This window comes from Heterodontus francisci, chromosome 11 (assembly GCF_036365525.1).
Source record: "Heterodontus francisci isolate sHetFra1 chromosome 11, sHetFra1.hap1, whole genome shotgun sequence".
NCBI lineage: Eukaryota > Metazoa > Chordata > Chondrichthyes > Heterodontiformes > Heterodontidae > Heterodontus > Heterodontus francisci.
This window is the reverse complement of record NC_090381.1, coordinates 81,174,301-81,197,138: the sequence shown is the minus strand read 5'-3', so window position 1 is coordinate 81,197,138 and position 22,838 is coordinate 81,174,301. Positions and strand designations below refer to the sequence as shown.

Genomic DNA, 22,838 nt, shown 5'->3' with positions numbered 1-22,838 from the left:
ATTTCCATAAAAATCAATCATGTTCACAAGATTGCATGGGTGGCTGCTATTACCAAATGAAGAGTGGAATAGTAATTATTTCATCAAATCAGTCAAACCTATGTTATGTGATTATAGTTTCAAGCTTGCATAATAAAAATATCTACTGTTCTGGAAGGACTCACAGACACTACAACTAAATGTCAAATCACTATTACTGTAAAGTGAAAATCTTGGACTTTCTTTTGCATCACTACAAAAATAAAACAGGCAAACATTTTTTTTAAAGCACTCTTACAAATTAGACAGTGAAATAACGCATATTCCAGCTGAGCAGGATACTTTAGATGACTTGGGATTAAGATAAATCAGGTTTTGACACTGTCCTACTCAATGTAATATTTTTTCTGGCATCACCTCATTTGACAAAAAATAACTTTTTGGTGGTACAGTAATGATTTTTAACCTAGACCAAAATGATCATGGCACAAAGTGGATCCTGTCACATCCCATTGGGACTACAGTCTGAAAGTGTAATCATCGTTGCCCTTGCAATTTATAGAAACATAAAAAGCCAAAAACAGCCCTAAACTTACCTATTTTGTGGATTATCATTCCTCCCTGATGCTGCAGCTAAACATATGGTCATATTTGTGGTTTTCCAAATGAAAAAGACAGTATTAAAATAAGTTAGTGTGAAAGGCAAAAGTTAGCCACATTGTGCAACTGCGAATATAGATTGAGCCCATTATAATAACACACTGTTGACAAGAGTATGATAGATAGGCCTTTATTGAATAAAAAAAAACCTCATACATTGATTAAAAATGTTATACAACTTAGAGAGGACAAATGTATTGTGCCCTTACAACAATCCCAGAACCACAAATTATTCAAGCAAAGTAGATTTTTATAACTAGTAGTAGTCATAGACAAACATAGTAAAGGTTCACAGATTAAATCAGAGCAGCAAAAAGCAAATCGAATCTATGTTTAGTAAAACATAAAAGTTTAATGAACATTGCTTATATTGCCGGAAGCAAAGCTGTGTAAGTAAGTAGTAATAACTTACTCTCTGCAGTAGATCCATTTGACTACACAGCCTGATCCCTTTTCTACAATTGCAGGTAAAGACCAGGCAAAAATATTCAAACAATTTCACAATGTTTTAATGGTGTGTAGTCCAGAGAAGCATCAACTATTTGGTAGTCAGAGTAGGCTGTAGGCCCAGTACAGGTCAAGTTTTGGTTTTGTGGGGTTGGGGGGAGAAGAGAGGAGAAGGGAGAAAGGAAATGACTGATGCACCTTCACCAGACTGGTTTAAATTCTCTGCTAGAAATCCGTTTCATTGACGACAGGTTTCAACAAAGATTGAAGTGCATCACCTATTTGTGCTCAAAATCAGGGTTCAAAAAAGGTTGTGCATAGTTCTTTTTTCCCCCCCAAACAGAAAATGTTTGCTGAAAATCTTTTGTCAATTGCAACCCCTTAACAAGCAAGGTGTTAGAAATTCGATCTTGTCCTAATTATCCAACCATATTGTTTCCTTAAGCAGAAATCCACATCATTTCAGCTGGCAGAAGCAGATCAAGCAAAAACATTGCAAAAGTATCTGATTTTTTGCATTCTTCAGCAGACACTAAGAATCCTAACCTGCTGGACATGTTGTCTTCACAATTATCATGTTTCACATACTTATAGTACAAGATTTTAATTACAAAAACAGTATCATTTGCGAGAACTGTAGCCATTAAAAGGGGTATTGCAATGTGTTGACATCTATAAAAGCCAACTACCATTATAGCATAATCACTTTACCTCAATGAGTTAACAATGAGTGGCGTTCCATTCCTAAAAACATAAAGCAATTAAAAATAACCAAAATCAATGATATTCCATTTATAATTATTACTGACAGCAGTGAAGACACATTAATCAAAGGACATTTAAAGATAATTCCAGAATTTAAAGTAAAGATTCCATTAAAATTGTTTTTAAAACTTGTTTTAAGTCCTAAAAACAGATTAATACAGCAAGTTAACCGATTTTAAGAGTGAAATTGGTGCTTTCCATAATCTTTTGACAGATTGTGTTATTCAATGTTTGTATGGTATTTTAGAAAAATACTTCAATGAAACCAAATTGAAACTGATGTACAGAACAGAATCCCCGTACTTTTTTTTGCTTTCAGATGTAAATCAAGGAACATTTTCAAAATGCATTTGCTTACCAAATATGTTTAAAATGATATGCTAAGTCCATTTTAAATAATGCTGCACGGTTCTAAAAAGCATTAAACATGGTTTAATTCTCAATTTTGGAATAAAGGAACACAAACAATTATAATACTGTACAATATGATTGCCATTTTAAGTTGAGATTTCAATCTAATCCTCCACCAATATATCAATACGCATGTTTAAAAGAAAGCGGATCTCTGTGGAGACTGAATGGGAAGGAAAATCAACAGAGCCTGGTTCAGGCCAGATGCACACCTTCAACAATAATGAGAAGTTAAAACAAAGTAAACCAGCAAGCAAGCATCTTCTGACCACAACCTGGTCTCTTTCCTCAGATTCGCTGATAGCCTGCAATTCTTCGGTGTCGGCAAACCAAGTACACAATAATTGTACAGATGATCAACAGAAAAAGACCAACTCCAAAAATGATGGGCACGATATATCTATAATTCGAGAAGCATTCCTCCTCTGTAAAAGGAAATGAGTAAAATTCAGTCTTGTGTGGTTTTTCAGAACAGGAAACTAATCATTTATAATCAAATATAAAAAAAAGAGATTGTGGTCTGTCAGGAATTCAGTACAAAAAGAATACCAGGAAAATGGAATAAACCAAAATTCTTAACTACACAAATCAAGAATTAAAAGTGCTTCTGAAATGCAACTACAGACCATTTTCCCAATTTATCAAACTTGCTATCATTTCATCAACATGCAAAAATTACTGATTTATAGTTTCAGCTAAAAAGTGGACAGATTTCCAGAACGTAAGCACTTTTCAAAGTCCCATAATTTCATGTGATGGAATTTGACATATATAGAACAAAGAACAGAGAACAGTACAGCACAGGAAAAGGCCATTCGGCCCTCCAAGCCTGCGCCGATCTTGATGCCTGTCTAAACTAAAACCTTCTGCACTTCCAGGGACCATATCCCTCTATTCGCATCCTATTCATGTATTTGTCAAGATGCCTCTTAAACGTCACTATCGTACCTGCTTCCACCACCTCCCCCGGCAGCAAGTTCCAGGCACTCACCACCCTCTGTGTATATAGGTACAGGAATAAGCCATCTGAAAAACCAACCTGTGCCACCATTTTTTTTAAACTTATGGGAGTTCTATCTTTTTAATTCTAATTGCCTATTTTTTCTCCATATTCCTCAATACCTTAGCTTCTATTTTACTTTCAAACACTTAAACAGATCTCAATCTACAGCCAGTTAGGGCAGTGTACTCCAGATTATCCTGAATTCTAAGATTATGTCTACTTAATTTGGACATTCCAAGAGGAAACAATTGTTCTCCAGCAAGTTCTTTCATTACTTCAAACACAGATTACCTTTAATCCTCTCACCCGAGGCAACATAACTATTTTTTTTCATTATAAAACTGTCCCTTAACAGTTACAATGCATCATTGGGTCGGATTATAGACTGATAGAATTCTGACACAAAAATCCGATAAAACAATTGTATTGGACTTGGTGTAAAACAAAGAGTGATCTCAATGATAGGGGATTCACACTGGTGAGAACATGAACTTTTTACTTAAAATTGGGTATGACAGTATTGTCGTTGGGTTACTGGACTAGTAATTAGAGGCCTGGACCAATAACCCATAGAAGTTAAGTTCAACTTAACAAGTAACATTCATGCCACACAAGTACCAGCCAATGACCATCTCCAAGAAGATAGAAATCCAATCGTCTTCCCTTGACATTCAACATCATTACCACTGAATCCACCAACATCCTGGGGGTTACCATTGACCAGAAACTTAAATGGGCAAGCCACAGAAACCCTGTGGCTACAAGAGCTGGTCAGAGGCTCAGAATTCTGCGATGAGTAATTCACCTCCTGACTCCCCAAAACCTATCGGCCATCTCCAAGGCACAAGTTAGGAGTGTGATGGAATACTCTGCACTTGCCTGGATTATCGCAGCTCCAACACTTGAGAAGCTCAACATTATCAAGGAAAAAGCAGTCTCTTTGATCAGCACCCCAGCCACAACCTTGAACATTCATTCCTGCCACCTCTGACACACAGTGACAGCAGCGTGCACCAATAAGATGCACTACAGAAACTCGCCAAGCTTCCTTTGCCACTACCTTCCAAACATGCAAACTCTATCACCTAAGAGGACAAGGGTAGCAGATGCATGGGAATGCCATCACCTGCAAGTTCCCCTCCAAACCCCAGACCATCACGACTTGGAACTATTATTGCTGTTCCTTCATTGTCACTGGGTCAGAAACCTAGACCTCATTTCCCAACACTATGGGTGTAACTACTAAAAAACATGGACTGCAGTGGTTCAAGAAGGCAGCTCACCACCACCTACTCAAGGGCAATTAGGGATGGGCAACAAATGCTGGCCTAGCCAGCAAAACTCATCGCATGAAAAAATTAAAAAGAAATCCCACTAGTTTTGAGAACTTAAATTCAGTTACTTTTAAAAAGTTGGCACTATTACTAGGGAGAATGAAGCACTTAGATTGTTGTATAAACCCAACTGGTTCATTAGAAGGTAAAAGAGGCTTTCCTAACACGATCTCACCAATGTGGCTGACCTTTAAGGTGGCCCAGCAACTCACTCATTCAGTTTTACTCACCAACAATTCCTCAGGGATACTAGGGATTGGTAGTAAAGGCTAGCCTTCTCAGCAATACTCACATTCAGAGAATGAATTAAAATATTTAAGGTGACAGCACAGTATTCTTAATTAAAACTGTAGTCAATTACAAGCAGGAAGAAAGAAAAGATTTCTACAATACTCATTGCAGATATCAAAGGAACAATTCCATCTATGTGGATGATGCTGTTGGATACAATAAGGTCACTCCCTACTTACAAACTGCTCAATAAAGGAATTGATCATGGAACAAAAATGGATGTGAATCCAAACTGATAGGATTATAATATAGTATGTCAATTTGCAACTGAGCCGAGAATGCCTTACCCTCAGACATTTCTGGCAGAATTTAAAAGGTATGTAGGATGTGGTTAAATCTTGCTCAGGCCAATGGAATAGAAAACATCTCTTCTGGTTGTGTCCTAATTTATATACAAATGCATAGAGCTTCATAAAGGTACATTTAATTAAAAAAAAAAATCATCCTACAGCTCAGTGATCTTACCCAGCACCTAGTTATGCCATACAAAGCAGGAAAGTCCCAGCTACAAACCCTCGTTAAATGAGGAATAAAAAAGAGCTTTTACTACAACAGCTATATAACTGCCAAAGTGAACCCGCAGGTTACTGGTTAGGAAGAGAAAAAATAATTTGCCCAATAGCATAGCCAGCCTTTATCAAAAGTGTGTGGATGCCAGCACGGACAGAATTAGGCTCAGCTGTGACATTCCCATCATTGGAGACCAAGACCTACTTCTTCTTTGGCCTCCTTGTCTCGAGAGACAATGGGTACCATTGGAGACCAAGACCACCCAAACATTAAACCTCAGACATGAGAAAAGAGTAAATGCACTTCAACATCTTCAGGAGGTAGGAGGGAGAAATAAAATTGATGAAAAAATATTACACATTGGAGGACTAATCTATTTGCACACTCCACTGAATTTCAATTATCTTGCACCCTATAAACTTGAATTTACCAAAACATGCAAATGAAATGCTAGAGATAAACCATCCTTTTTCAGCTCTAAAAATCTTTGTAGGAACGGAAAAGGAAAAAAGGGATATGAACTGTATCAGTGGATATTTTCCAAATTTTGCACTTGTCACTATTGGCCCCCCTCTACTACACCCCAGTAATGTCCATCACAAACCTTAGCGTACTAATGATATTTCCCAAACTAATTATCCTCATAACCTTTCAAGATTCCAATTTAGTACAGAGTTAAGTGCTAGAAAACTTGCAACTAGCACCACTTGTTTTATGGAAGTAATTTTTTCAAACTTTTCTATGGAAAAGTTTAATATACAGAGGCCCCTAAATCCAAGAACAGCATCAGTTAACTGATGGATAATAGTTTTATGTTCTGTCAATTTACATGCAACCGCAAACTAACAAAATAGGCACATTAAAAAAAAACTTTAAAATCATTCTCTGAATCAGGCTATTCAACATTAGTGTCTTATCTGACTTGGAACTGAGCTTGCACCCCTATATTCTGTCAAAATAACAACCCTTTCCATCCCTGCCTCAGCTCACCTGCAGAAACACTTGTCTGCTTTTGTCACCTCAAGCCACGACTGCTGCAAGGCTCCACGGCTAGCCGCCATTTAAAAATACCCTCCAACTGGAGCTCATCCAAAACTACAGTCACTTCACTCTTCCACTTCTATGCTCATGGACCTACACTGACATCCAATTCACTAACCTTTAGAATTTGCAATTCAATATTTTGTTCAAATCCCTCCATGTTCTTGCCCTCACCCCTTTCTCTAACCTCCATCAGCCCTATAACCCAGCGACCTTTACATTCCTTCAAATCTGGCTTCTTGTGCATCCCCACTTCCTCCACATAATTATTGGAGGTTATGCCTTCAATAGTCGTAGACCTTGAGTGTGATATTTCTTTTCCTAAGCTTCTGCAGCTCCAGCTTTCTCTCCTTTAAACTCATGCTGAAAGCTTACTCCAGATTCCTTTGGATGCCTATCCCAATGTTTCTGGCTTGGTTTAAGTATTTGTTTGATTATGCTACTGTGAAGCACCTTGTAATATTTTATAGGGAAAAGGTGCTGTATAAATGTAAAAGTTGTTAGATAGGGCACAATCACATGAATATACTGACTGCAGTTTGAAAATGAGTTTTTAGTCTAGGAACAAAGATGCATCTTGCCTGCATCAGATGTCTAACAGGAATGGATGGTTTTGCTATCTGCTACAATACAGTTGAGCCAAATCTTAGATATGGACAATGATAAACAACCCCCTGCACCCCACACCCACCCCCCCTCAAAAGTGTTAAGTGGAAAGATAGGCAGGGTTCTGCACATGTTTGGTCCCTATGCTTTGCCATAAATGAGTCAAGACCTGCAGGGAAGCCACCCCACATAACCAAAACAGGCAGACTCTTTTCCCTGCCCCCACTTGGAGAGGATTTCATGTCACTATCAAATGGAAGCTGAAGGCTAAATGACTATGCTTAACTTCTACTTTGTTTATAAAAAAGGTGACAGTATATAGCCACATACTCCATTAACATTTTACAAAATGGGAATGAATGGACCTCTTGTAGAATTGCATTTATAGAAATGGAGAAATTAAACAGTGTATAGACAACTGAATTAAGATAGTTAGATTTAATAAGATCATGCCGAGAAGAAAATTTGTCTGCAACCCAATCCTGCTCTGGGCTATTCTACAAAGGTTATGGAACTGCAGTGTTACTATTTCTCTCTCCACAGATGCTGCCTGGCTGGACTTTTTCCAGCATTTTCTGTTACTTAGAAATTCAAGCAGCTGCAGTATTTTGCTTTTGTATTGCTGGTTTCTATGATTGGGAGAGAATGGGTGGGGCATTTAAAAAAAAAGGTGACATCTTAAAAATCACCCTTCTGAAATTGCATAAAGCACCACAGGATCAAACTAAATTTCCTGTGGTTTTAACACATGCAACAAGTTACCAAACTTTGCATTTTTAAAAATGCATATACACTAACCCTTCATGTAAGAAATTTACCAATAGACAGGTGGCAAAATGCTTTATTTTAAGTGCATTTGTGGATAAATGTACAATGAGTCAAAAGAAAAACTACATAGAAGCTTGCAACACATCTGGTTTAAAAAATTGATCTAGTTCTGCTCAAAGTGAAAAATTCAGCTTCTTTTCCCCCCCTCCCCAAAATCATCTACGGAAAAAAAAAAACTTTCTACTAATATTGGTGTAACAAAAAACTATTTCAGTCAACAGACTTCAGAGATGCTGCAGAGCACCAATAAATAAACAGAATGCAAATTCATTCAAGTCTTCATTTCATTGCTACATATTTATGATCTTGAAAAAGTTCAGCAGCCTTAAACAGCTTCATATCCTTCCGATTTTCGTCTTTTATCAATTGTATACATAATGATCACGATTAGGATCAATCCTGTCAAAGCAATTCCCACCAACACTGGAGTTACTTTACTCTCAGCATCCGCTTCACATTTTCCTTCTACAAATTAGAGACAGAGGTCAGTCATGCACATATTTCAGAAAATCAAGGAAGGAAAAGAATTGATGCAAGAATTGCTTGCATTACTAGAGAGAAATACATGAAAAAAATGTAATAGCAAAGTATAAAATTCAGATAACAGTTTCTGCATTTCAGCTACTTGGAACCCAAGTTGCAAATTGGGTGTGGTGCATGTTCATGCATGATCAGCATGCAGACAGACCCAAGCATGAATATGGACAGTTAAATCAAGAAAAAGGTAACTTGTTTGACAGTTGACCAAGTTTTAGTTTAATCACAAGCAACAGCCTTTACTCTATTTCAGTTGAATTAGGGGAAGAATTAACATTAAAATTCATATGAAGTAGTCTTTGAGTTAAAAATTGTCCTAAGGTTAACACTGCTGTTTGGCCCAAACTTTTGTTAAGCATATGGTGGGCCAGCCATTTCAGACTTGCTCTTGCCCAGCAAGTTACTGTCCACTAAAGAATGCAAAGCCCTTTACAGGGAAGCAAATACAGTTCTTAAATTGGATCGAAGAATCATTCATGAACTTTGCAGAAATTCAATACACCAAAAGTGAATGTCATTGATATCGAAAGTGCCTCAAGAAATGAGCAGGAGTAGGCCATTCAGGCCCACAAGCCTGTTCAAGAAGATAGTGGTCGATCTGATTGCAGCCTTAGCTCCACTTTCCTGCCTGCCCCCTGTAGCCCCCTCTACTCTTATATAGTAGGAAAATTGACTCAGCTTTGAATATGTTCAATGACCCAGCTTCCACTGTTCTATGGGGGGGGGGGGGGGGGGGGGAAAAAAGAGAGAAAAAGAAGAATTCCACAGACCAATGTCCAAGAAATTTCTCATCTCCATCTCTCTACTTCACCTTTCCTCCTTAAAGAGGCTTCTTAAAACCTACTTCTGACCACATTGTGTTATCCACCCCAACACCTTAGGTGGCTCAGTGTCATTGTTTAACACTCCTTTAAAGTGCCTTAGGACATTATATAGTGACTTTAGTGTAAGATACAAGTTGTTTAAAAATTTATTTTTCAGTGATGGAGACAGATTTTGTTTGGTTGTAATTAAGACTACCATATGATTAAAAAAAGGGTACATAGACTGGAATGCACAAGGCACAGCTTTCTGAGCTAAGTCCTTATCCAAGTACAGGAACTTAATGCTATTCAATATATTTGAATGGGGATTCAGACAGACAGAGGTGCCTTTTCACATGGATTGAAGGAGCAGGGCATTCAGAGACTTGCAGATTCTTGTATTTAACTGCTCATAAATTCAACCACATATTATGTCTAGTACAAGTCAAATTTGGAAATGCCAGTGTAATACATGCTGCTAGAAATTGTCCTGCCCACAAGTGGCCTTGCTGCTAGATCAAATCAATCACATTGCAAATTTTTCAAGAGAACCTCAAAGATGCCTAAAGGATTTTTTTTTGGTGCAAGGACACCAATAGGATGTATAAAAGCTTTTGAATACAATTTTCTAATTTAGTAAAACTGAATGTACACTAATGTAACTAGCAAAGTGTTCAGTATTGTTCAAGTCATTTTCATTTAATTAAAAATTGGGTTACTCAGCTTGTGGACTAGACACAAACTAAAATGCTCATTTTTCCAAAGATTTAAAGTGGGTTTTAATAAAACTGCACCAAGCAAATATGAGTATTGAAGCCACTGGTCCATAACAGATTTAACATTGAGATGCAAAGAAATTGAAACTTTAGTTAAAACTCAACTAGTGTAATTCTGGTTTAGATCTATATAGGGAGCATCTACATTGACAGGTATAAATATTGAGCGCACAAGTAAGAGAACACATGAGAAATCCAGTGGAACTGGTATTCAATAATACAATTTCTTTTATCCAAGGCAGCTGACAGACTAGTTATGCTGGATAATCTAGTGAAGAAAAATTCTACAAAAAAAAAAAAAGGTAGCACAAGTATTATTCAACACCATTTCCTGCCTTGTGAAAAACAGAGCAGAGCCTTACCTTGACCAAACTTTCCACCTGGAATGCCAAATGCCTGGAGTTGAGTATTAACAGTCAGAAGCTGTAATGAATCAGTTGAAAAAGCCACAACCTGCTGTCTTTTGCATGTGTAGGAATGCCCAAGTGTAGTCTTAAAGAGCTGCATATTAGTCACTCTGCCATGATAGGATTTGTCTGCAAAAAAGATCCAGAAACACCGACATGAACTTACCCAGCATAGGCAAGTATCAGTGGAATGACCACAGCTTAAAATTCAAGTCTTTTCCTCCATTACAAAATGTTTGGATAGAAAAATGTTTAGCAGTGTACAGAAAATTCTCTTAGAAAACTGGTTGTATTAAGTGAAACAATTCAATTACCCAATAATAAAACCAGAAAATAAAAGCACAATGGTTGACAGTCTACTTTATTTCCACAAGCTCCAATACTAAATTGGAGGGGAAAATAAAAAAAGTTAACAGTATTGTTAACATTATGCAATGTTTCAAAATCTGCAACTGGAATAATTTAAGTTTAATATTTCAGTCATACAAGATGGAGCATTTTATACTTCTGTTCTGATTGGCAGGATGGAAACAACTAGTGTTCACCAGGAATCAGTAGAAGGGCCTCAGCTTTTCACTATACAGTTCAATGCTTTGGATGAAGGAACAAGTCAGCATTACCATCCTTTACACTTCAGCTTCAAACACCTTCATAATTTTAACCTCCCAATCTGTCAGTCTTAAGTTCAGGGAAATTTATCCCAAATAAAAATAATCTGACACAGGATGCATCACATAAAAATGTGATTACAATGAATGATTCACTTTTTGCAATAGGTCACCATACAGCTAGTCAAAGTCCAGTCAATTTTATATACATTTAGTTCAGAAAAATGAAAAGTTCTAAAAAATGTATTTCAAAATAGGTCAGTTTTTATGGTAGTGATTATACATTACCCAAGTTGGTCATGGATTGGAGAGCAACACTTATCTCACTGATGTAATACTGTTTTCCATCCTGCAAGTAAAAGAAGATTAGTATTTAAAGAATGACAATTACTTACAAATTTTAAATAGAACTCACAGGAGTCTCCACATGCAGGATTAAAAAGTGCAACTATATAGAACAATTACTTCATTACCATTGGTCCAAGTCAGTGCTCTTGATGGGATTAAGTCTCAACAGATGTCTTTATAACTAAAAGGTCATTGCAGGCATACAACGTGCATATACAGTTGGAGCACTGAGGCATGCAGTGGAATGAAGTGAGGGGGAAGGTCCTGTCTTAAGAGCCATGTTTCAGAAAACCTAGCTTAATTTTCTACAGCAGTAGGTTACCAGCCCAACAAGGAAGCACTGCTGAACCTGGTTCTTGGGTTATGAGGTGGGTCAAGTGTCAGTGGGAGACCATTTAGGGAACAGTTATCACTGTATTGTAAGGTTTAGGTTGGTTATGGGAAAGGACAAAACAATCCAGAGTATGATTAAATAAATGGGGGGGGGGGGAAAAAAAAAAAAAGAGAAAAAAAGCTTCAAGGAGGTAACAGATCTGGGATGAATAAGTTGGAGTCAAAGGTTGGCAGGGAAAACAGTAGCTAAACAATGAGCTACGTTCAAAGGAGGGATAGTTTGGGTACAGTCAAGGTATGTTCCCTCAAAAGGGGAAAGGTAGGGTAAACAAATCCAAAACTCCTGGATGATGGGAGATTAAAATTTTTTTTTTTTAATAAAAAAAGTGTGCTTACTACAGATGCTAAATACTATTGAGAATAAAGCTAAATATAAAAAAGGTTCAGAGGGGAAGTGAAAAAGCAAAAGAGAAGCAAGGAGAGTGTATGAAAAAAAAAAGAGAATGGAGGTTAACATTAAAAGGAATCCAAGTTTTCTATAGACATTAATAGTAAAAAAAGGTAGCAAAAAGGAGTAGGGCCAATTAGGGACCAAAAAGGGAATTTGTGCATGGAGGTAGAGGACATAACAGATTAAATAAATACTTATACATCTGCCTTTACCAAGGATGATGCAAACCAGGCAACAGTGAAGGGGTGGTAATTCAGACACCAGAAGGGCTTAAAATTGATGGAGGTACTGGATAGGCTGTCTGTACTTAAAATGGATAAGGCACCAGCACCAGAGGAGATGCATTCAAGGATACTTAGGGAAGTGAGGGTGGAAATTGCAGAGGCACTGGCCATAATTTATTTTTATTTATTTATTTTTTTAAAAAAGTCTTCCTTAAACTTGTTGTGCCAGAGGACTGGAGAATTGCAAATGTTACACCTTTATTCAAAAAAGGGTGTAAAGATAAGCTCAGCAACATCAGGCCGGTCAGTTTAACTTTGGTGGGGAAAACTCATGAATAATTTGAGACAAAAAAATTCATGAACAAATGCAAGTTAAAGAAAGCCAGCCTGGCTTTCATGGAAAATCATGTTTAAACTTGGATTTTTTTTTTGGAAGAGATAACCATGGAGGGTTGATGGCGGCAATGCTGTTGATGAAATGTACAGGGACTTCTAGAAGTCATTTGATACAGTGCCACACAGACTTGAGCGCAATGTTACAGCTCATGGAACAGGACAGTATCAACATGGATATGGAATTGGCTGAGTGACAGGAAACAGTGGTTAATGGATTTTTCATTCTGGAGGAGGTTTGTAGTGCAGTCTTATGTAGATTAGAGTGTACAGAGCACAATCTCAGTCTGCAAAATGATACAAAACTTGGAAGCAGTGTGAACAGTGAGGAAGATGTGGTATAGAACTTCAATAAAAGGACAAACAAGTTACTGGAATGGGTAGACAAGTGGCAGATGAAGTCCAATGCAGAGAAATGCAAAGACATTCATTGTGGTAGGAAGAACATGGAGACACAATATGGAATAAAGGGTACAATTCTGAAGGAGCAGAGGGACCTAGGTACATACATCATCGAAGGTGGCAGGACAGGTTCAGTGGTTGATAAAGCCCAGGATACTGTGTGCTTTATCAATAGGAGCAGAGCGTACAGGAGCATGGAAGGTATGCTAACTTGTATAAAGACGCTGGTTCAACCTCAGCAAGAGTACAGCATCCAATTCTGGGTGCCATGCTTTAGGAAGGATGCGACTGTGTTAAAGAGGGTACAAAAAAAGATTCACAAGAATGGTTCTAGGCATGAGGAACTTCAGTTATGAAAATCAATTGGAGAAGTTGGGACTGTTTTCCTGGAGAAGGTGGAGAGACAATTCAAAATCATGGAGTCTTGACAGTAGATAAGGAGAAACTGTTCCCACTTGTGAAAGGGCTGAGAATGAGGAGAGAGATTTAAAGTAAAGGGGAAAAAGAAAAAAAATAGAAGGAAGAACTGTTTCCACATATTGCCTGTGTAAGTTCTGGAATGCACTGCCTGAGTGTGGTGGAGGCAGGTTCAATTGAAGCACTCAAAAGGGAAGTAGACTGTTATATGAAAAGAATGTGAAGTGTTTTGGGGAGAAGGTGGGGGAACGACATTAGGTGAAACACTCAGTTGGAGAGCCAGTGCAGACACAAAGGGGCCAAATGGCCTCCTTCTGCACTGTAACAATTCTGAATACAAATGGCACAAGTTCAGTTCACAGAAGGACTTGGCTATTTAGAACAAAAAAGGTAAATGATGTATCTCAAAGCTGTCCTGTGCAGGTCCTTAATTAGAAAACAGTCAAAGCTCTTCACTGTATTGTGGGTGCCATATTTGCAGACAGACATCCAGAGTCAGGTGCCTACTTTGCTTGGATTATAAAATAGCATTGCAGCTCAGATCTTCAACTGACATACTGTAAAACAGGATTCCAAAGTTTCACATGATTTAACTGAAATTTTGCCATTTATGAATAGTTCATGAGTATTAGACAGCACATAAACTAAATTAGGGACTAACTGACTGGTGGTCACATTCAGAAAACATCACAAACCTTGTTGATAACATGGCTAAAAAAGTCAAGAGCAATTTGGGTCCTATTTTACTATTTCCTCCCACGCAACTATTTGGCATCCACTCCCCAATTCTCTGGAAATCCCATCTCAGACTTCCTGACCCACATTCCTAAAATCACCCAGACTCATCCTGAATGCTGAGCCTCCAGCTACAATGGTCCTACATCCTAGGCACCACACAATTTGCAGCAATCAAAGTACTGCAAAGGAAGAAATGTGACCTGTGATACAGCTCATTATCTCTTCATAGAAGATTTATACCTTATCATGAGAAATGCTATTCCACTGTACAGTTATTCCCTCCGCAAAACTGAGGTGTGGGAAAGCAAACAATATTCAAATAGCTCACAGGTGACTACTGAATAGCTGAGGAACATTCTGGATGAACTGAAGCTGTGGATATCTGCTTACTGGAGTTGTGATGTTATGATCTGCTGTGTACATGAACTCACCTGCACAAAGGTGAAGTTTACAAATCCTGAATTAAACTTTAATCTAATCCAGGAAGTAGTATTTCCACATTTTCCAGATGCCACTGTCTTTGCTGGTGGAATATTGAAGTACAGATCCTGTGAAGAGAGCATTATGTCAATATATTAACAATTGCCACTTAGCATGGCTGGATTTCAGCAATTTTGCTTTGAAAAGTCTTACAATATTTAAATTGATTAAAAAGAATGCAATGGAGCACCATTAAAGGCTAGCCAAAAAAATTAAAGCTAAGATCCACAAATTATGTGACAGCTAACTTTAGAAGTTTGAAAAGATCTATGTTTAAATCAGTTTGAATCGAAGGAAACTTTTAAATTGTTCCATAACCACTGACTCCACATCACAGCTCCAGTGACTTATCAATGCAAATCTTCCAGATGGGTTTTCACTGGGTCTTCAAGCTTCACAGGAGTTAAACTGCAGCAATGAATTAGTGGAGGGGGGGGGGGGGGGGGGGGGAGACAGCATGCCACCCAGACTAATTGTACATTAGCTCCATATAGTGATTTCACAACATCAGAAAAACCACATGCACTGCCAACATATCAAAGTAGAGGTTATTATCCAATCGTCCATTACAAAATGGATGCTGGAGAGTAGTTTATTAACTCACTCGCCAACACATATGCTGCAATGCAAGAATATTACTACCCCAGAGCTAAATTAAAATGCCAAGATGTAGAATTTGATGAAGATTTGCCTCCATGTCTGTCTTCAATGAGTGCAGGAGCAAAACAAGCATTATGGTCATATGGTGTAAACTTAATTAGGAAAGCTAAATTCACCAATTTTCTGGTTGGGGAAAGTAAACAGTATGTGTAGCCAGACTTCTAGTGTACATCTGAGAGAATCTAATGAGTTGTTGCTGCAACAAATAGAACGCAATGCTATTTTAAGCTTAGTCAGGCTCATCTTTTGAGCAAAACCAACATGGTTTGACTTGAAATTGCAAAACCAACTTTCATTTCACTTAACCATTACTCATGGCACAGACGCAGCATATTTAGGAACCTGCAATCTAGGAAGCTTTTCAATTTGAAAATTTAAATGGCATAACTAGAAACCAAAGAAAAAAATAGAGCAAGTCTGAGGAAAGTTTTTAAAAAGTAAAGATGCTCCAAATATTGTAACAGAACACAAGAAAGACTATCTTGTGCACCTGAAAATTTAGTCAATGTGAAGTGATCCCTGAACATAAACAACTGGAGGGTACTGCATGAGTTGGAGGGATGGCCACAAATTTAGACAGCTGCAAAAGACTGTAGACAACTTGGGAGTATGTAGTTATGCATGTAACTCATCCAACTTTTTGGGCTCTTAAGCCATTTAGTTGGTTTGCACCCATATTACAAGTCTGGGTGCAAATGCAGAAGAACTTCCAGGCCTGGACCTAGCTGTAATTGCACTCTACCCTAGCCATAACTCAATGGCCTGTATTTGCTGGCAAAGTTAAAGTTGAGGCCATCAGCTTTAACTACTACAAAACTTCTGGTGACTGCATGTGGATCATTAAAAAACAGAAGGAAGCTGCTGTCAGAGGGACCCTGCTCCTCCAGAAGTTTTGCTGTTAACAGTATCTCAGTGAAACTTGGTATTGAGATACATGAAAGGGTGTGAAGTTGTAGGTACTTGAAATAGAGACCCATTAAACATGCCAGAAAATGTTCAGGCTTGTCCAGTCCAATGGAACTTTGAGGCATGATTAGGCCTGAATTATTGTCAAACAACCTTGCGAACTTCAACAAATGCAGAGTTCCTTCAATGCGGTGTTTAAAGTTTTCTTGCCCCTTTATCCAACTTAACCCCATCTTTTTCCCTTTTTGTATATATTTGGCATTAAATATTCTAATTTAGACTACCTGGTTCAGACTTAGTAAGGATTCTTCAATGTGATGAGGGATCTGGGACTTGTGTACCTCCTTAACCAGTCAAACCACAAGTTCAGTGCAAAAGCCCATAGAAAGTTTGTGGGAAAGTGCAAGCGTCATGACTATTCATTCACTACAAAAATCTAGGCTATTATTTGCTCTGTGAATTAAAGTTCCTTCAAACTCTGAAGAATGGAGGCCACTTACATTCGCCTTTTGTTTGACAATAAACTGTAATCCAATTGCTGCCTTGATGCACATAGTATTCTTGATCGAAACATTGTACTGTCCAGTTTCCGGCATTGAAAAATTGGGCGACAAGGTAGGGAGCAGAGTTGTCAGTGCATGCATAGTTGTGGTGTGGTTTGTGGTAGTTGTGTTGGTCACATGTGCAGTTGTGTGGTTTGTGGTAGTTGCGTTGGTCACATGTGCAGTTTTAGTAGGATGTGGGGTAGTTGTGTTGGTCACATGTGCAGTTGTGTGGTTTGTGGTAGTTGTGTTGGTCACATGTGCCGTTTTAGTAGGATGCATGGTAGTTATGTTGGGCTTGACCATCATTACAACTAGATTTGGCACATCTGGTGATGCAGCACTTGCATGCAAGCCTGTAAGAGAAGAATTAACCAAATATCAGACCAATTTGAACAAAGCAGTTGTATTTAAGAAAGCTCCCTAATGGGTAAAGGCCAATTCCTAGTAATTCCTGCTGACATGTTGGGGGGGCATGGACACAATCAAGCTCAGCTGATAAGGCTATCAGTAATCAGTAGTCAAGCAGCCCCACATAGAAAGGTAACTTTGACAGAGGGCTCTGGCACCAATGGAACCAAATAGCCTGCAGGACAAAGGAAGAAGCTGCCTCCACTCCCCCACCTTATTTTTTTAAAATACTCAGTTAAAGTAGTTCTAGGCTTAATTATAATAAAGTTTTACAGATCTGAAAGATGAAAATGTGTTGCACTTTGACCAAATTCTTAATGAACAGCATATAGCCTAAAATATTAGCATTGGTGTAACTTACTCAGCTCCAGCAATTAGCCAAGTATTTGGAAAAACCTAGAAATTAGTTTGATAACCAAACATTTCTTGTTTGGCTACTGGTCAGAATCAAAGGTTGGGACCATTGCATAAGTAAATAAAATCAGCCACAAATATAAAACGTGCTGTTTGAATAGTTAGAAGAAACCCAAATTAGGTTCTTAGAAAAATTGGCTGAAATTTTACAACCCCTATGAGCAGGTTGTAAAGTCATCTGGGAGGCAGGGCACCATGCCCACCCCTGCTATTTTACTAGTAGTGGAAAAGCACTTCAGCACCACCAGGTATTACTAGGCAGCCTCCTGATCAGGCACCCTGTGGCCAGAGGGCATCTCTTTCTCACCACCACCCCAATTCTCCCTCCAGCAGCATAGCCTGCCCCTGCTGAAACTACATCACACCCTGCCAGGGCCTTGCCTATTATCCCCAGTGAGGTCCAATCACCACTTACCAGCTCAGAGGCCAGCATCCATTGTGGTTCCTCTCACTGGGTGCAGGATCAGCCGTAGCCACCAATCCCAGGTGCAACTGGGACTGCAGAGCTGCCAGCCCTCATTAGCCAGCAGCTCTTGGACGCCAGACTTTCTGCCTCAGTGGGGCAGAAGTCCCAAGCAAGGACCGGGGCTATGCAAAATAGCAGCACAGTTTCCAGACCTGGCAGAGACAGGCTTGCCCAAAGGCCATTGCCTTCATTTTAAATTCCAGCCATTAACTCCACTAGTAACTATGTAATCAGCCAAAATGCTGGATTTTAAATATAGAAACTCCAGGGTCATGGTGATATTACTGCACTTCCTGAAACCCAAAACTCCAAGATGAGGACAACACAAAGGATCATCTTCCTAGACAAAAATGTAGCTTCACTGTAGCCAATAGCATTTACCATTTTCCTACTGTAGTTTTTTTTTTTAAGAAAAGGGCTACATTCTTAAGGTACAGACAGATTGAAGCTTCCATAGTTCGTTAATACTAGGGTCATCGCCCATAGTTCAGGATTTAAGATTAATAAGATGAGTTAATAATTTGGTTGGGAAGAACAAAAATATAGTAGTGGAGTTTGACCTCCTGAGTAAGGAAAGGGGTCGTGAATAGCAGGCAAGAAGTTGACAGAAAGGATTGAAAAAGAATAAAGAGGAGCAGATTTGGTCGGCAGGACTTCGTGGAGCCAGGCCAAGAAAGTGGGTTGGCTATTTGAAGCCCACTTCCCCCCACAGCTTTATTTAACTGCGTCAGGCCAATTAATAGCCGAGTGGCAGGATCCCCATCACTTTAAAGACAGGAATCCGGCTTCCAAGAGCAGCCAGCCAGAAGGCCTACAGCACCACCACCAGTAATACAAGAGGCTTTGGAAACAGGCCCAGTGCTCGACACTCCGACCCGGGGGGTGGTTCTTCACTGTGGGTCTTCTGTGGGCCACAGAGCAAGGTTCTTTCCTCCCCTTTCTCCTCCACCCCAATGCCCACAGGGATGTCACCTTGTTTTGTTGGGTGAACTCCCCATATGGCAGAAGCCACCCCTGATGCAGGCTAAATTCCAGCAGTGACAAAAGGCTTCTAGGCAGGAACAGTTTTCAGCCTATCCCACCCCTGACTAAATTCTGGTGCAACAGGTCCCCCCATCTGCTAGCCAGTTTCCAGGGTACCCATTAAAAATTCAGCCCAGTATGTGCAAGGGAGTACTTAAAAAAAAAAAGCAACTTTAGCATTGGAGGAAATATAACAGCTGCATTTAATATCAGAGATAAAGCCAAGAATGTCAATAGCTAAAGATTCAATAATTAGGTGACCATTATGGATTGATTTCTTTCACTATTAAACAGACTTACTGATTCAACTAAATTAAAAGTAAAATACTGCAGATGCTGGAAATCTGAAACAAAAAAAATGCTGGAAACACTCAGGTCTGGCAGCATCTGTGGAGAGAGAAGCAGAATTAACATTTCAGGTCAGTGACCCTTCTTCAGAATTGGTAAATATTAGAAATGTGAAAGGTTATAAACAAGTAAAGTGGGCGTAGGGCAAGAGATAACAAAGGAGAAGGTGTAGATAGGACAAGGTCACAGAATAGCTGCCCAGAAGGTCATGGAACAAAGATATGTTAAGATATGTACTGATTCAACTTCAGTACTATGTGGTCATTTTCACAGTGGATGTGCAGTATGAAGGTTTGCAAAGGCTCTTAAACATGAAGGAACTCAAATCAACAGATTGAAACTGAAGCATAAACAGGATTAGATGAGGGGATGCTATTGATACAGTAAAAAGTCACAAAAAAAACATTAAGGCTTTTGTAGGAGAGTGGTAGGAAAACTATTTCACTAGCAATACAAGGTGGAGCAGTCAGGTTTCTGGCTCGTCCACCCTGATAGCTCACAGCACAAGGAACTTTTGTTAAGAGGGTAACAATGTCAGTTTCTGGATGTTTTACTTCGAATATTTGCTTATTGCATAAGAATTACAAGACTTCTTTGGGCCTCCTTATCTCGAGAGACAATGGATATGCACCTGGAGGTGGTCAGTGGTTTGTGAAGCAGCGCCTGGAGTGGCTATAAAGGCCAATTCTAGAGTGACAGACTCTTCCACAGGTGCTGCAGAGAAATTTGTTTGTCGGGGCTGTTGCCCAGTTGGCTCTCCCCTTGCGCCTCTGTCTTTCTTCCTGCCAACCACCAAGTCACTTCGACTCGCCCCATTTTAGCCTAGTCTTTATGGCTGCCCGCCAGCTCTGGCGAACGCTGGCAACTGACTCCCACGACTTGTGATCAATGTCACAGGATTTCATGTCGTGTTTGCTGACAGCTTTAAAGCGGAGACATGGACGGCCGGTGGGTCTGATACCAGTGGCGAGCTCGCTGTACAACGTGTCTTTGGGGATCCTGCCATCTTCCATGCGGCTCACATGGCCAAGCCTATAGTTCATTTAATAGTTGTACTAGTTAGTCTGAGTAGTTCAGACTATGTTACATTCAAAAAGCAGTGTTCGATCGCTTTTTTTTAAATAAAAAGATAATACAAAAAACTTGCAGCTGTGATTCACAATGAAATTGATCAGCAGCAGCAAAAAAAGTTCTTTTCTTTCCAGCCAACAAACAGGTAACTAAAGAAAACCACAAACTGAACAGAATTACCTGGGCTCAGCAATTGGATGGAGGTCCAAACGTCAATTAAAGACACCATGGACTGAACCGTATTGATTGTTTGATAGAAACTCTCATTCCCATTTGTAACTGGGTTGATGAGTCTAGGGAACTGCAATCAGGTTTACAAGAATTAAACTACAAACCCTGGAACTAACTTTTGAAAGTAATTAAACTCAAACATTTGATCAATTTGCTCAAGTCCAGAGGTGCCATCTTTTGGCCAAGGCTTGAAATACCATCTGCCTAACCTGGTCAATCTAAAATATCCCAGGACACTATTTGAAGAACAGGGAGTTTTCCCTCAGCAGCCTTGAAAACCATTATTCTTCAATGGAGAGCATTGGTCATTTACCTAATCGATTGTGGGATCTTGCTGTACACATAGGCGGGCACGTTTACCGGAACACAAGTGACTTGTTTAAAAGCAAAACATTTGTCTGTAAAAATCTTTAGCCCCCGTCCCCCAGGACGTGAAAGGCGTTCTCGGAATCAAAGTTTCTTTAATTTAAAAAGGGCATTTTTACAAAAAAATTAAATGCTGCAATCCAGGATTAAAAAAAACACATTTTTTTTCAGATCCTGAAGGATTTGCTGTCCATGAGCTACATTTTTCAGGTTCTTATTTGAATTAGGAGAAAACTCCTTTCACTAGTTCAACCTTCAGAACGAACTCATCTCCAACGATGTTTCCCCCCGAGATACTGATGAAAATCAGCAGCTCTCACTATTTACTCTAAATAAGTTCATTTAGTAACCAAGTCATCTAACAACTCCAAAGAAAAACAATTTTTCCCTCCAACCTATTATTCACCGAATTAGTTGGCAACACGGGATTCACTAATACTTTCGTTTTCAGAAAACTAGTAACTTTTCTAAAAATTCAAACCAACTTACCGCAAAGAACCAAGGTAACAACCAGCACCAAACTCTTCATATTTAACTACAAATCACTGGTTTTTTTTTTTTTAAAAACTGCTTTCACTTTTAACCTGCTCACTATTAATCACTTGCGCAGCAATAATAAAAGCTTAAGTCACGGGACTGTGGAAGGGTGGGGACAGGTAGGAAGTGAGATCAAAAATTGGGCAGCCAATGCTCACGAGCTACAGCTGCATAAAGCCGGAATAGGACAAGACAGACCCTTGAACAACTAATATAACTTTCCTAAGCTCGTAAATTCTTCACCACTACCTTAAAGTGCCCTCCTCCCATTTCTATTTTTTTCTCCTTACCAAGTTACCCACAATAGGGCTAAGAACAATCTTTTTGGGACATCTGTATTAAATATGACAGTAATAATTTCTGATTTAAACTACCTTATCATGCTAGATCTGACCCTTCCCTACAAGGAGGTTGGTTAAATGAGCCCAGACGTGACCAGCTGAAGGATGGTATAGGCTGAGCAAAGACGACTAACCCTCACCCTGTTAGTTCATATGGTACTGAGAGGAAAGATCAATTTGATGAATTTGAATAAGAATGGTTTCATTATTAAGCTGAAAATATTAAGGGGGAATGGATCATAGACACTGATCTTCTGAAACCTGGTTTCAAATCTTAGTGTGGAATGATGGCATGAAAGTCTCTATACGAACCTTACAAGAACAAGTTTGTGCAGCATGGATCCATAACATAAAACTGCACCTAATTGGACATTGATCTGACAACCCGACTTATGAAGGAATAGAAAAATTGTAGTGTAAGAAGTGTTTTTCTGAGATTCGGGTTGAAGCATATTGTTGGGACTCAGGGTGCCCGGAATAAAAAGTGCTCCATTTCCCAGAAACACCCCCTAAACATCTCCCACCTTAATGATACCCAAAGATTTACACTTCAATACAACAATGGACTTAAAAAAAATTAAAGGCAAAATACTGCAGATGCTGGAAATCTGCAATATAAACTGAAAATGCTGAAAATTCAGCAGGTCAGGCAGCACTTGTGGAGAGAGAAAAGTGATTAAAGATTGATATCGATGGAAAACATGGAGTGGTGCTGTAAACTCAATCCAAC

General features: G+C 39.0%; 1 protein-coding gene across 2 annotated transcripts; it reads right to left on the bottom strand.

Annotated features, from left to right (window-relative positions):
- Positions 1 to 755: 755 nt before the first annotated feature.
- Positions 756 to 21,869, bottom strand: LOC137375331 (lysosome-associated membrane glycoprotein 3-like). 2 transcript variants are annotated; one of them, XM_068042333.1, is made up of 6 exons: positions 21,720 to 21,865; positions 16,859 to 17,256; positions 14,744 to 14,860; positions 11,295 to 11,355; positions 10,354 to 10,527; positions 756 to 2,687 (listed from the first exon to the last, which is right to left on the bottom strand). In XM_068042333.1, the coding sequence occupies exons 1-6, from the start codon at positions 21,757 to 21,759 to the stop codon at positions 2,551 to 2,553; spliced, it is 927 nt and encodes a 308-aa protein (XP_067898434.1). In that variant the 5' UTR covers positions 21,760 to 21,865; the 3' UTR covers positions 756 to 2,550. The 2 variants fall into 2 exon arrangements, with proteins under 2 accessions (XP_067898434.1, XP_067898433.1); XM_068042332.1 differs by lacking the exon at positions 756 to 2,687 and adding an exon at positions 7,747 to 8,340 and having other exon boundaries at positions 21,720 to 21,869.
- Between the last annotated feature and the right edge of the window lie 969 nt (positions 21,870 to 22,838).

Coding starts and splice junctions, on each gene's coding strand:
- LOC137375331 (XM_068042332.1), bottom strand. CDS start 21,759: ATGAAGAGTTTGGTGCTGGTTGTTACCTTGGTTCTTTGCG. Junction 17,257..21,719: donor TGTTACCTTGGTTCTTTGCG/GTAAGTTGGTTT, acceptor CTTCTCTTACAG/GCTTGCATGCAAGTGCTGCA. Junction 8,341..10,353: donor AGGTGGAAAGTTTGGTCAAG/GTAAGGCTCTGC, acceptor TCTAATTTGTAG/AAGGAAAATGTGAAGCGGAT.